This window comes from Macaca mulatta, chromosome 2 (assembly GCF_049350105.2).
Source record: "Macaca mulatta isolate MMU2019108-1 chromosome 2, T2T-MMU8v2.0, whole genome shotgun sequence".
NCBI classification, from domain to species: Eukaryota; Metazoa; Chordata; class Mammalia; order Primates; family Cercopithecidae; genus Macaca; species Macaca mulatta.
In genome coordinates this window covers 163,775,712-163,788,623 of record NC_133407.1, presented here as the reverse complement: position 1 = coordinate 163,788,623, position 12,912 = coordinate 163,775,712, and the positions used below count along the sequence as shown (strand labels likewise).

The following is a 12,912-nucleotide window of genomic DNA, read 5'->3' as shown; positions in this document are numbered from 1 at the left end:
CCAACATACATATATAGAATATGGCCACTCCAAATAGCCGAGAACACATTATTTTGCACCTGAGCATACGTCTAGGCAGTATAGACCATATATTAGGCCACAAAACAAATGTTAATAAATTTTCAATGACTGAAATCATGTGAAGTATCTTTTCTGACAACAATGAAATGAAACTAAAAATTAGTAACACAAGGGAAACTAGAAAATTCACAAATGTGTGGAAATCAAACAATTCACTGTAGACAACCAATGGTTCAAAGAAGATACTAGACAACACACTTGCTATAGTTTGGATTGTTTGTCCCCCTAAACCTCATGGTGAAACTTGATCCTCAGTGTTGGAGATGGAACCTAATGGGAGGTATCTGGGCCACAGAGGTAGATCCCTCATGAATGGAATTGTGCCTTCCTCTCGGTAATGAATGTGTTCTCATTCTCTGAGTTCCCTCCCACTACAACTGGTTAGTAAAAAGAGCCTGGCACCTCTCTGCTATCTGGCCATGTAACCACTGCATATGTTGGCTCCCCTTCACCTTCTGCCATGAGTGGAGGCAGCCCGAGGCTTTCACTTTCTAGCAAGCGAAACTGTGAGCTAAATAAACCTCCTTTCTTTACAAATTAGTTGGCCTCAGGCATTCCTTTATAGCAGCACTAAACTAAGATAATACTCTTAAACAAGAAAAATTTTTAAATAGTTAAGACATAATACCAAGACTTATGGGATGCAGCAAAGACAGTGCTCAGAAGGAAATTTACAGCTGTAAATGCTTACATTAAGAAAGAAGATCTCAAATCATTAATCTAACTCTACAACCGGAGAACTACAAAAAGAAGAAACTGAACCCAAAGCTAGCAGAAGGAAGAAAATAATAAATATATGAATAGAGATGAATAAAACAGAGAACAGAAAAACAATAGAATCAACAAAACTAAAAGTATTTTTTTTTAAATCAACGAAACTGACAAACCCTTAAAAGAGTTTAGACGTAGGGATAGACTGACAAATAAAAAGAAGAAAAATAACTAAAATCAGAAATGAAAGTGGGGTCATTACTACTAACCTCACAGAAACAAAAAGGATGAAAACAGCATACTACAAATCATATGTTAACATATTAGGCAATCTGGATGAAATGGGCAAATTCCTACAAACACACAGATTATCAAACTGACTCAAAATGAAACAGACAATCTTAACAAACATATACACAAGTAGAGATTTAATTAGTAATAAAGAAAAAAACCTCCCAACAAAGTCCAGGACCTGATGATTTCAGTGGTAACTTCTGCCAGTTTATTAAAGAAGAAATTAATAATAATCTTAAAACTCTTCTTAAACAGAAAAGGAAGGAGCACTTCTTACCTGATTCTACAAGACCAGCACTACCCTACACCAAAGCCAGATAAACACATCACAAGAAAGAAAAATTATAAACCAATATCCCTTATAAATATAAACGCAAAAATCCTCATGAAAATACCAGAATACGAAACCCAATAGTATATTAAAAGGATTATACCCCATGACCATGATTGGGGTATAATCCTTTATCTCAGGAAAACAACAGTGGTTCAACATAAGAAAATCAATGTAATATATCTTGCTAATAAAATGATGGAAAAAAACCCACATGATCATCTCAATTATCACCAAAAGGGCATTTGATAAACTCCAATTCCATTTCATAACAAAATGAAAATGTTTTAAAAATAACAGTGATAGCTGCATTATATCATATATGTAATTAATGCTCTTGAACTCTATACAATTATATATTGATATTTAGCAATGAATATCCCAAAAGGAAAATTAAGAAAGCAATTCCTTTACAATAACACAATCTATAGAAATAGTTATTGTAATACCTATAATAAATTTTAATATACTTCAAAAAACAAATGTTAATATCTGGGCTGAGCCTATTTTAGCTCTCAGTTTTCTGGAACTATCTAGAAGGCTTTTAATAAATCTACATATCCAACTTCACACTGTCTCAGGCACTGGGCTAAGCATTAAAGAAACAAAATAAAATTTCACCACGCTGTTGAGAATTACACAACCTAGTAAAAAGATCTAGTTAAAAAAATAAAAGAAGTATGTGCAAAATATTCCAAGGAGAGAGAAGCTTTTGGGGCTAAAGGGGGCGGGTAGAGTAAATAGGAAGATATCAGATGGAGCTACTTTTGAGCAGAGATAATACAATGAAAAAGAACTCAACTAACAAAAATAGAGCAGGGGTGGAGGGTAGGAAAGAGGCATTCCAGAAGGTATTTACATTAACAGGGATAATACAACATACTCTGACAACTGCAAATACTTTGGGCAAGGCTAGAACATAGATAGCCTGTGAGAAAGGAGAGATGAGTTGAGTAAGGTCACGATATAGATGTTCAAAGACCTTGTATATCATGTTAAGAAATAAGGAATTTACCTTTTAGGTAAGTGAGGAAGTGATACAATCAGAAAGACTGCCTGCTGCCATGTTACATGAGGGATGGTCACAACTCCCATCTCCAACATCTCCAATGCTATTTGTTCACATAAAGCTTTTGGTAAACCCAGACAATAAATTCTTAAGACAATGACCCATATTGTCTCTTCTAATTGTTTAGAATAATCTATGATTTATCCCTGTTTTAAAATACTGTTTAGGGGTGGGGAGGAAGTAAAGGTATGTACTAGAAATCACTAAGAGTTTAGATAAGAAATAATGTGGGCCTGAACTAAGGCAGCATTACCAGTGAAATAGAAAGAACAGATTCAAATAAGTCAACAAAAAGGTCTAGGATAACATCCAGGTTTCTTATTTTAATAACTGATATATAGCAGGGATAAGGGGAGTCTTAAATTCTAACATGCTAAATGCAACGGCTCAGGCGTCCAGGTAGAGACTTCTGGTTGGTACTAAAACTTGAGGCTCTAGAGTTCATCAGGGAGACCTCTACTGAAGATAAACATTACAGAGTCACTGAAGTCACGAGGATTGAGAATATGGCCCAGCATAAGTATGAAAGTAAAGAAAAATGGAGAATAAAACCCTAGGGAACAGCAAGAACTAATGGTTAGAGGTAATGAAAGAAAAACTCATACACGATACTATACACATTTTACTTACACGGCCACTATTTTCATAGTAACATAAATGTGTGTGTGTATACACAGGGTATATATAACACAAGTATATATATATATATATATATATATATATATATATATATATATATAACACAAGTGTGTATATATATACACACACACATACACACACACACACATACATACACTATCCTCATTTCAGCAATAAGGAGAAAGGTTAAGCATCTTGCTTGAGGACACATAGCCAGTACACAGCAGAGTCACTATTCACACCCAAACTGACTCTTTATACTATACTGCTTCAAAATTAACAAGGAACTGTTCTTGGCCTTTTATTTCTTTCTTTCATCCCTTAATATAACCATATGCACACATACCTGCTCTCAAAAAAGTTAAAACTGAATTAGAAATGAGTACATATACATACATACAAGTTTTAGAAACCTCTGATTGGCCGGGCGTGGTGGCTCACGCCTGTAATCCCAGCACTTTGGGAGGCCGAGGTGGGCGGATCACAAGGTCAGGAGATCGAGACCATGGTGAAACCCCGTCTCTACTAAAAATAGAAAAAATTAGCCGGGCGCAGGGGCGGGCGCCTGTAGTCCCAGCTACTCGGGAGGCTGAGGCAGGAGAATGGCGTGAACCCGGGAGGCGGAGCTTGCAGTGAGCCGAGATTGCGCCACTGCACTCCAGCCTGGGCGACAGAGCGAGACTCCGTCTCAAAAAAAAAAAAAAAAAAAAAAAAAGAAACCTCTGATAAAAGTTCTTTACTAAAAGTAAAACATATACTAAAATTAAGAGTGGTGGTATCAGGGAAGGTTAATGGAATCCAGAGCTAGACTGCCTGGGCTCAAATCTCATCAAAACATTTCTAATAAATATTTATAAATATTTACATAGCTTGCTATATCTCCTTGGCTCTTGGGTGAATGGCTTGATAATTCTACTTTATCTTTTGGGGGTCAGAGATTTCTTTGAAAATCAAATAAAACACACAAGCTAGCTCCCTCCAAAAAACGCACAATCTTTATTTTAAGAGAATCACATACTTTCTGCAAACTAGACATTTAAAATACTGGTTTAAATCACTCTATGGGCGGGTCACTTAACTTCTCTCCATCTCCTCTTCATAGAACTGTTGTGAGGATTAAATGAGTAAATATAAGTAAAGTGTTCAGATTAATGCCCGGCATATAGCATCACATACTTTTAAGCTATTATTATAATTACCATTATTACTAGTACTGCAACTATCATTATTATTATTATTTATTTTTTTGAGATGGAGTTTTGCTCTTGTTGCCCAAGCTGGACTACAATGGCGCAATCTCAGCTCACTGCAACCTCCGCCTCCCAGGTTCAAGCGATTCTCCTGCATCAGCCTCCCGAGTAGCTGGGATTACAGGCGCTTGCCACCACGCCTGGCTACTTTTTTTAAATTTTTTTATTATTTTTAGTAGAAATGGGGTTTCACCATGTTAGCCAGGCTGGTCTCAAATTCCCGACCCCAGGTGATTCACCCGTGTTGGCCTCCCAAAAGTGCTGGGATTACAGGCATGAGCCACCGCGCCCGGCCTATTACTACTATTAATATTATAATCTCCCCTTGTTTGATAATTTACTAAGATATTTTTAAATGTTCTATTTCTAGCACACTGCTTCTGGAGGAATATACGTTCTGTGCTAAACACTACAGCATACTATACAGACTCTGGAGTCAGACTACTTGGAGCTGACTCCCAACACTGCCATTTAGTAGTTGTATGGTAACTTTCTTAACTGCTGTTGTGTCAGTTTCTTCTATAAAATAGTGCTTCTATAAAAATAGTTGTTCTGTAAACCCATTCTTTAATGGGTTGCTATGAGGTTTAAGTGAGTTATAAAATATGTAAACGGTTCGGGACAATGTCTGACATATAGAAAGTGCAATATATATTTGCTATTAATAAACACAATAATAGGTAAAATAGTAAATTAATGTTTATTAAGTATTAATTATATGCCAGGTACTATAATAAGCACTTGATAACATTATTACATTTGTTCCTTACAAAACCCCTACTGTGCAGATGACGGGGAGGAGGCTTATAAAAGTAAGTATCTTGCCCAGAGTCATACTACTATCAAGTGGCAAAAATGGAATGCAAACCCAAATATTCCTAGCTACAAAGCCAGTCCTCTTTACTTTTCAGAATGAATCCTTGGCATATATGTCACCCCTATCCTTTCCTCTCCAGAGCTAGTGGTAGACGGGCAAAATTAAGCACAGCATTCTGCTCTCTGATACCAGATGCAGTGGTACAATCCTCCCCTTCTGGCACAGGTCCCCATTACTATCAATAGAACAAAGGTGGCATGAGAAATAAAATCAACTGTCATCTTTGTTATTTGAACAGTCTCTCACAAAGTAGAAGGCAGAGGTTTTTCTCTTTATTGGTAATCTATGAATCACAAGGAAAAAAACTTTTACATGAAAAGTTACTTAGAGAAGTTTTTCTTACAGAAAACTAGTAATTGATTGAAATAAAACTTAAGGATCTTGTATAGACATAATACAGTTTTTATTTTTATTTTTTATTTTTTGAGACGGAGTTTCACTCCTGTGTACAATGGGGCAATCTCGGCTCACTGCAACCTCCGCCTCCCGGGTTCAAGCGATTCTCCTGCCTCAGCCTCTCGGGGAGCTGGGATTACAGGCACCCGCCACCACACCCAGCTAATTTTTTGTATTTTTAGTAGAGATGGGGTTTCACTGTTGGCCAAGCTGGTCTCAAACTCCCGACCGCAGGCGATTCACCCACCATGGCCTCCCAAAATGCTGGGATTAATGGCGTGAGCCATCAGACCCAGCTCATAACATGGCTTTTATCATATGACCTTCAGAGTCCTAGAGTTCTATGGGGTAAGCTATAACTCAGAAAAGGCAACATCAGCTGATTCCACACCTTAGCTTCAACTAGGGCAACTCTGCTTTTTATATGTTCTATCAGAGGTCTTCATAAGATTTCATTGGGGATGTAGAAAGTTTCTACTGCCAAATATCAAAAAAAGAGAAAGACTATTCTATAAGATACTTGAAATTCACAAAATTATAAGCCCAGAGTTTCAAAACACTCAAATATCCCATTTTTCTCTAATGGGAAGGTAAAGAGAGGAGGTACTACTTACTCTAAACTAAATCAGAGTTAGTTACTACTGGGTAACATAGAGTATATGAATTGACTACATGATGCTCTAGTTACTACAGCAAACATTAATAATTCCAACCAGAAAACTAAGGCTAATTAGTTCACATCTCTAATCTCTGTCCTGACTTAATTCCTCTTTCTTCTAGTTACATTGGCTACCCCTATCCCCTGTTACAGGCTAAAAGCTGATTATCCACAATTCCTAAAGAAAGTCTTTAAAATGCAAAAGGCAGAATACAATAAAAAGAAGGTTATCAAAATAGACGTACATTCAAGTCAAACTGTGGTCAGTGAAATGTAAAACATGCCTGTTATTACAGAAATCCTACTTTAATTCTCCCAGAGCTGCAAAAGTACTTACAGACAAAAATTATTAAAAGGCCACAGGGTAGCTTAGCTACAATTCTAAAATTGAAAATAACAACGTGGGAATAGATAAAATATCATATAGCACAACAATGAAATATTAGATAACCAAAATACCTATACATATTATGAGGCAAGAAAAAAAATCTGTATGAGATCATAAATTATTATGCATACACCTATCTGATTGTTTCTAAATCTTTATATGGGTTCTCATCTGTCTTAAATCTCCTTCGTTGTCTCTCTTAGTGTCTCTTCTCTCTGGGCCTCTATTACTCCCTTTTTGGAAAATGTTGAGGAAAACGACTAAATTATTCACTACCACTATCCTGACCTTTGACTTCAATTCTGTGTATCTTTTTCCATATGCACATGCTGGCTTTTCACTGTCCTGGCCTCAAACAGCACTCCATATCTCCTCCCTCCCCAAGCTCCACATGGCTACACACCCTCTCTATCCTGCTTTGTCAATGTCACCTCTCCACCTAGAGCCACCACCACCATCTATGAAGTCACACATGTATCTGTCTACTGGGCATCTCTACTTGCATGTGTCATAAACATCTCAAATGATTAATTTATTATTTCTTCCTCCAAAACTCTTCTCATACATAATACACATAAGCAATACATGATGCTTCTGCTAGAAAAATGCCTACCAAATATAGGACTGCCATATTCCAAGATAAATCATCTTCAAGGATTTGCAAGAATTTCACAGACATTTAGGTTACTTTCTAAACAGCAGTGAATACTCTCAGCAACCTATTCCAAGAAAGTTAGAACTGAACTGAAAATAACTAACCTGAGCACTCAACCCTAGAAAAGAATCCATCTTCTCCTATGGGAAGAAATCGTTTACTGCTTGGTCTCCTGAAGGATATCTTAGTCCTGCCAGAATAATTCAGAAGTGGAGATTATGAGTGGGGCAAAAAGAAATTATCTTTTTGGTGGCTGAGAGACTATGGGAAGTCTTGAACCTATGTATTTCTGTACATCTTAGAAAAATTTCCTCTTTTTTTTGACAAAGAAGGACCATTATTTTCAGCAATATACCACAACTTTTCTTTTCTTCTTCCTTTTTGTTTTTAATGAAGCTATCCCAAAATTAGGAGGTGTCTTTTTTTTTTTAACTTTGGAAAATTTACAAAGCTCAAGAGAAAGTTCTGACATAAAGAAAATATTAGAAGGTCTATTTTTTTTTTATAATAGAGGTTAATCTCTGTTAATGACTTCTAATTGCTCTTTATCTGTAAGAATCTTTAAGATAAGTAAGAAACTGAGAACAGCAGCAAAGAGGAAATTATCCTCTGGGGCATACAGATAAGAGACAGTCAGTTGTCACCCCCAGTGAAGGACTGAGTCAGGGTAAGAGCTGACTATGACAGGAGTTTTCCACCAAACCAAAACCAGACAAGTAAGCCATCAGGTGCCTTGTATTCAAATGCTTTGATAGTCTTTCTTTTCTGCTCTTCAACTTCTTAAGAGTTAAAGGAGTTAATATTTGTAAAGCATTAAAACAGTGCCTAGCATATAAGGAATGCTATATACATTGAAGTAAGTAATCAAAGAGAAAATGTTTAAGAACTCTGGGAGGAGGCCTTTTTTCAAATGAATCTATTGTAATCCAGCAGTTCATGGAACACATAATTCTTACCCAGGAGTATCATGATTCATCTAGTAACAACAACAACAAAATGAATATGCAAAATTCCATTATAAAGAACATACTTGTGAACATAACAGAGGCTCTATAATTTTACTTAGGAAGAGACAGAAAAATGCAAACACATGCCCAAACAGATCAGAATAAAGATAAAAATAGGCCATTTGGTAGGTTAAAAAAAAAAAAAAAGTAGTATGAACCAAGTAACGGGGTTTAGAAATAAAAAAGCTCTAATACTTATGAGGGTTTACAATCCTTAGTAAACCAGAGGTATCATTTAAACTAAAAAAAAGAGCAACTGAAAAGCAAGGGTCAATAAAGGGCCAATTTGCTAACTATAGTTGTTAAAACGTATTAGTTACAATACATGTGTATATACGCAACAATTATACATCTGTAGACATTTATATCAAAATTCGGGCTTAATACATTGACATCTTCCTATATAATAGGCACTGGAATTAAAAAAAAAGATTTTCTAAGGAAATAATCTAAATAAACTTTAATAGAAAATGTTGTCAGGCAATATTTGCTGTAAAAAAAAAAAAAAGCTTAATAGAAAATGGCTAAAAACTGTTATACTAGAAAACAGTTACGTAAAGTAACAAGAACACTGAGCTAGAAATCAAGTATTATGGATCTAAGAACATTAGATATTATATGCATGAAATCTGAAGTCCAAAATACCAAGTGAAGTTATCCAAAGTCATATTTATTTAGCCAAAAGAATCAAGTGATTTGTTACCTGCCCTGCCTATGCACTCCAAACCAGTGAAAAGAAAGAAAGGATAGCAGCAGGCAGAAAAATAAAGACACCAAGGAAAAGCAGAAATTTATTTTCTTTGCTCCAACTTCATTGATTATTGCATCTTCTGAAGAGAAAGACGGGTTGGGGAGTTATTAGCAGCACAAAGTCTTCCTTACCCTTTGCTTTCACAGAATTCATTGTGATCAGACATAGGGATCACTTAAAGTAAGCTCTGCAATATATCTTTTCCAAGTTTTTCACTGGCCAAGCAAGGATGGCTCAACTTGCTTCCAAATGTTTAACCCCCATTCTGTTCCTACCAAAGTCCTCTTGCTACCTTTTCACCTCTTATCAACTTCACTTAACAAAATAACTTAATTTTCCTCCCTGCAATAAATAGGTAAACTATCAGAGGGCTGCGTAAGCACATAAGGAACATAGATGTCTTTAAAAAAATTTAAAAAGTATATAGATTTTCTTGAGAAGTGAAGATAGATGCTTTCATGAAGAAGAAAATTCTTACAAGTGCATTCCCTTTATCTCACTAATGCTTTCCTGATATAACTAATGATATTCAATGACCATGTCTTGGACTGAGTATTGCTGGGGCTAGTGTTTTGGAATTTTTCCATTCCATTAGCAAAACTGTCTTATAGGGGAAAGGGAGATTAATTTCTAGAAAAATAACAAATTTATCACAATGTTCAGTACACACTTTGTGTCAAACCTACCTTCTCACCACTGGAGTAGAAGAAATAACGCAATCGGACTATGTTACAGTGATCTAGCTTTCTCATGATCTGGAGCTCTCGGTTCTGAAAAGGAAACACATAAAAAAATATTTTTAAAAGATAACAGCTATTCATCATAGTGAATAAGATGCTTCTGAAATAACATTAAGCAATAAAATTAGATACGCTACTAAAAGTGTGATCTGTGGTGGTACTGATCTGCAAAATATTTGTTACTAGTCCATGAAATATCTGTTACTGCTCTCCAATAAGACAAATACAGAAACTGAGAGTGTTTAGAGTTTTTATAACAATGAGAGAATAAATTGATATCTATGAATATGATAATAAGAATTAGGACCCATATTTTATTATTTTTAAATTTCATCTTTCTAGCAATGCATTTGTATATTTCACAAAAATAACAGTCTTCGATGAATTCAAAATTGTAAAAACTGTTACTTTACCACAAATAGCTTGATCTTGTTTTCTAAGATGCAGTGAGAAAAAAGAAAACAACAAAAAAACCGAGCATCAACTCCATGAAAAGAGCTCAGTTGCTAAGTTTTAGAAAAAGTGAATGTAGAGCGAAACTCCATCTCAAAAAGAAAAGAAAAGAAAAGAAAAGAAAAAAGAAAAGAAATCATACAGTCCTGATAGATTTGTGACCACACAAAACTATTTTCCCTTTGGGAAGTTTCAAAATTATGTTCGTTCTTCAAAAAAAGAAATCACTAAATAATATGATTTCTTCATACCACAGACTTTGCAGCAGTAAATCTGACTAGACTGTACATTAACAAAGAGGTTATTATAGTCCAACAATATACTTGACTGTCAGAAATCCAGTTAATGAAGGACAAATTACATAACACACAGAAACAATACCAAAATGCCAGCTTTCTAGCCAAAAAAATAAAGCTTTAAAGTAATGATTTAGAAGAGCTAGAAAATATAAAGTATATACCTAAGAATCTGGAAAGGAAATGGTGTTACGGTTAGAAAAGAGGCCAAGAAGGATGCGGATGAGGATGCGTTGGGACCAAAGAAGCAGGTAAAGACAGCTATCCTAGAATAGGAAGAGTAGGATGGCTTCTAGTTCTTAGAAGATGACAGCAGAAGTGAATGTTCCTTTAAACCGACCTTTCAAAGTTGGGCTTATGTGTACAATGGTATTTAAAATGCTTTTATAAGGTATCAATCTTTCATTCCATTACTTGTTAGTAAAATTATGGAAACAAAGTCAGAAAGCAAACAAAGTGAGTCAGAAAGTATAGTACAATTACTTTAACAAATAACTGACAACAGGCTCTTAAGTGTTAACTGGTTCAGAGAGAGGAACACAGAAAACTACAGACTTCAAAATTGTGTCCATTTCCATTCCAAATTGAAGCTATTTCTGGAAGTATTTCTATACTTTGTTTGTTTGTCTGAGACAGTGTTTCACTCTTGTTGCCCAGGCTGGAGTACAATGGCATGACCTCGGCTCACTGCAACCTTCGCCTCCTGGGTTTTCTCCTGCCTCAGCCTCCTGAGTAGCTGGCATCACAGAGGCCTGCCACCACGCCCAGCTAATTATTTTAATATTTTTAGTAGAGACGGGGTTTCACCATGTTGGCCAGCTGGTCTCGAACTCCTGACCTCAGGCAATCCACCTGCCTCAGCCTCCCAAAGTGCTGGGATTACAGGCGTGAGCCACAGCGCCCAGCCTCTATACTTTGTGAATTCACATTTAGGTAGCTGGGTTTGAGGGAGAACTGCTAGTAAATCAATACTCATTCCTCTCATAACATACAGCTATTAAGATTGATTTTTTAACATAGCCAACTATGTTAAAGTAAGTTATTTACTTTTCCAGACTCATTAACCAAGGTAACAGAGTATTAAATTCCCAGATAACAGAAGTTGTATAAGATTGTGCACAATATTTTTGATCAAAAAGAATGCATAAGTAAAGCAAGAACAAGGACCTAAGTATTCATCTACATTTACTCTTCCTATTGTGGTGCTTTAAAAATGTCTTGTTTTAGATAAGGAAGTTAGAGAAAATCTCATGAAGCAGTTAAGATATGAACACAAGGCCAAATGATATGAAGGTAAGAACCATGTGAAGATCTGAGGAGAGCACTGTGGTTATAGGGAACGGCAAATGTAAAAACCTAGTGGTAGGCTTGGCATATTCAAGAAATAGCCAGAAAGATAATGTGGCTGCAGCATTCTGAGTAAGGAGAGAGAAAGGTGGGAGTTAAGTTCAGAGAGGTAGGAGTTATGTTCAGAGAGGTAAGCAGGCACAAGATCATATAAACCTTCATCAAACACGGTAAGAAAGTGAATTTCACTCTAAATGTAAAGGGAAGCTAATGGAGGTTTTGACCAGGAAAGTGATACAATCAGATTTACCTTGTAGAATAGCATTCTATCATTTGAACCCAGGAGGTAGAGGTTGCGGTGAGCTGAGATCGCGCCACAGCACTGGGCGACAGAGCGAGACTCCGTTTCAAAAAAAAAAAAAAAAGCATTCTAAAAATTTAAGACAGTAAGTTTGAAGGAAAAAGTAGATCAAGAGTTCTGTTTTTTATCTATTAAGTTTGAAATCCTTATTAGATGTTCACGTGAGGTCAGGGTAGGAGCTAAGGCTGGAAAAATGCATTTGGGAGTCATCTAGATAAAGGAGATTTAAAGCAAGGGTACCTAACAATATCACCTAAGGAAGAAGTTCATACAGAAAAAAAATTCATGAAACGAAAAATAGAGGACAGAGTAGAGTAGTTAATAAAGCAGGAAGAAAAATAAGAAAGAATCTTATCTTAGAAGCCATGTTAAAAATTTTTTAGAAAAACTGAGTGGCCATTTATATCAAAAGCTACTGAAAGATGCATTAAGTGAAGCAAGTATAAGGACCTAAATATTCATCTATGTTTACTCTTCTGTTCCTATTGTGTTACTTTAGAAATGTCTCTATTTTACATAAGGAAGCCAGAGAAAACCTTACGAAGCAGTTTAAGATATGAACATCAACCTGAAAGATATAAAGTTAAGAACCATGTGAAGATCTAGGGAAGATGGTTACAGGGAACTGCAAATGTAAAAACTCAGTGGTGCGCTTGGCATATTCAAGA

The 12,912-nt window shown here is 35.9% G+C and overlaps 1 protein-coding gene across 4 annotated transcripts in view; it reads right to left on the bottom strand.

Moving 5' to 3' along the window:
* Nucleotides 1–12,912, bottom strand: part of GSK3B (glycogen synthase kinase 3 beta) — a 269,829-nt gene that overhangs the window by 115,292 nt on the left and 141,625 nt on the right. For all 4 annotated transcript variants that reach the window (XM_015129960.3, XM_028844600.2, XM_028844602.2 and 1 more), the window contains exon 3: nucleotides 9,794–9,877. In XM_015129960.3, the coding sequence (XP_014985446.1) occupies nucleotides 9,794–9,877 (84 nt within the window). The remainder of the gene's footprint in view (nucleotides 1–9,793; nucleotides 9,878–12,912) is intronic.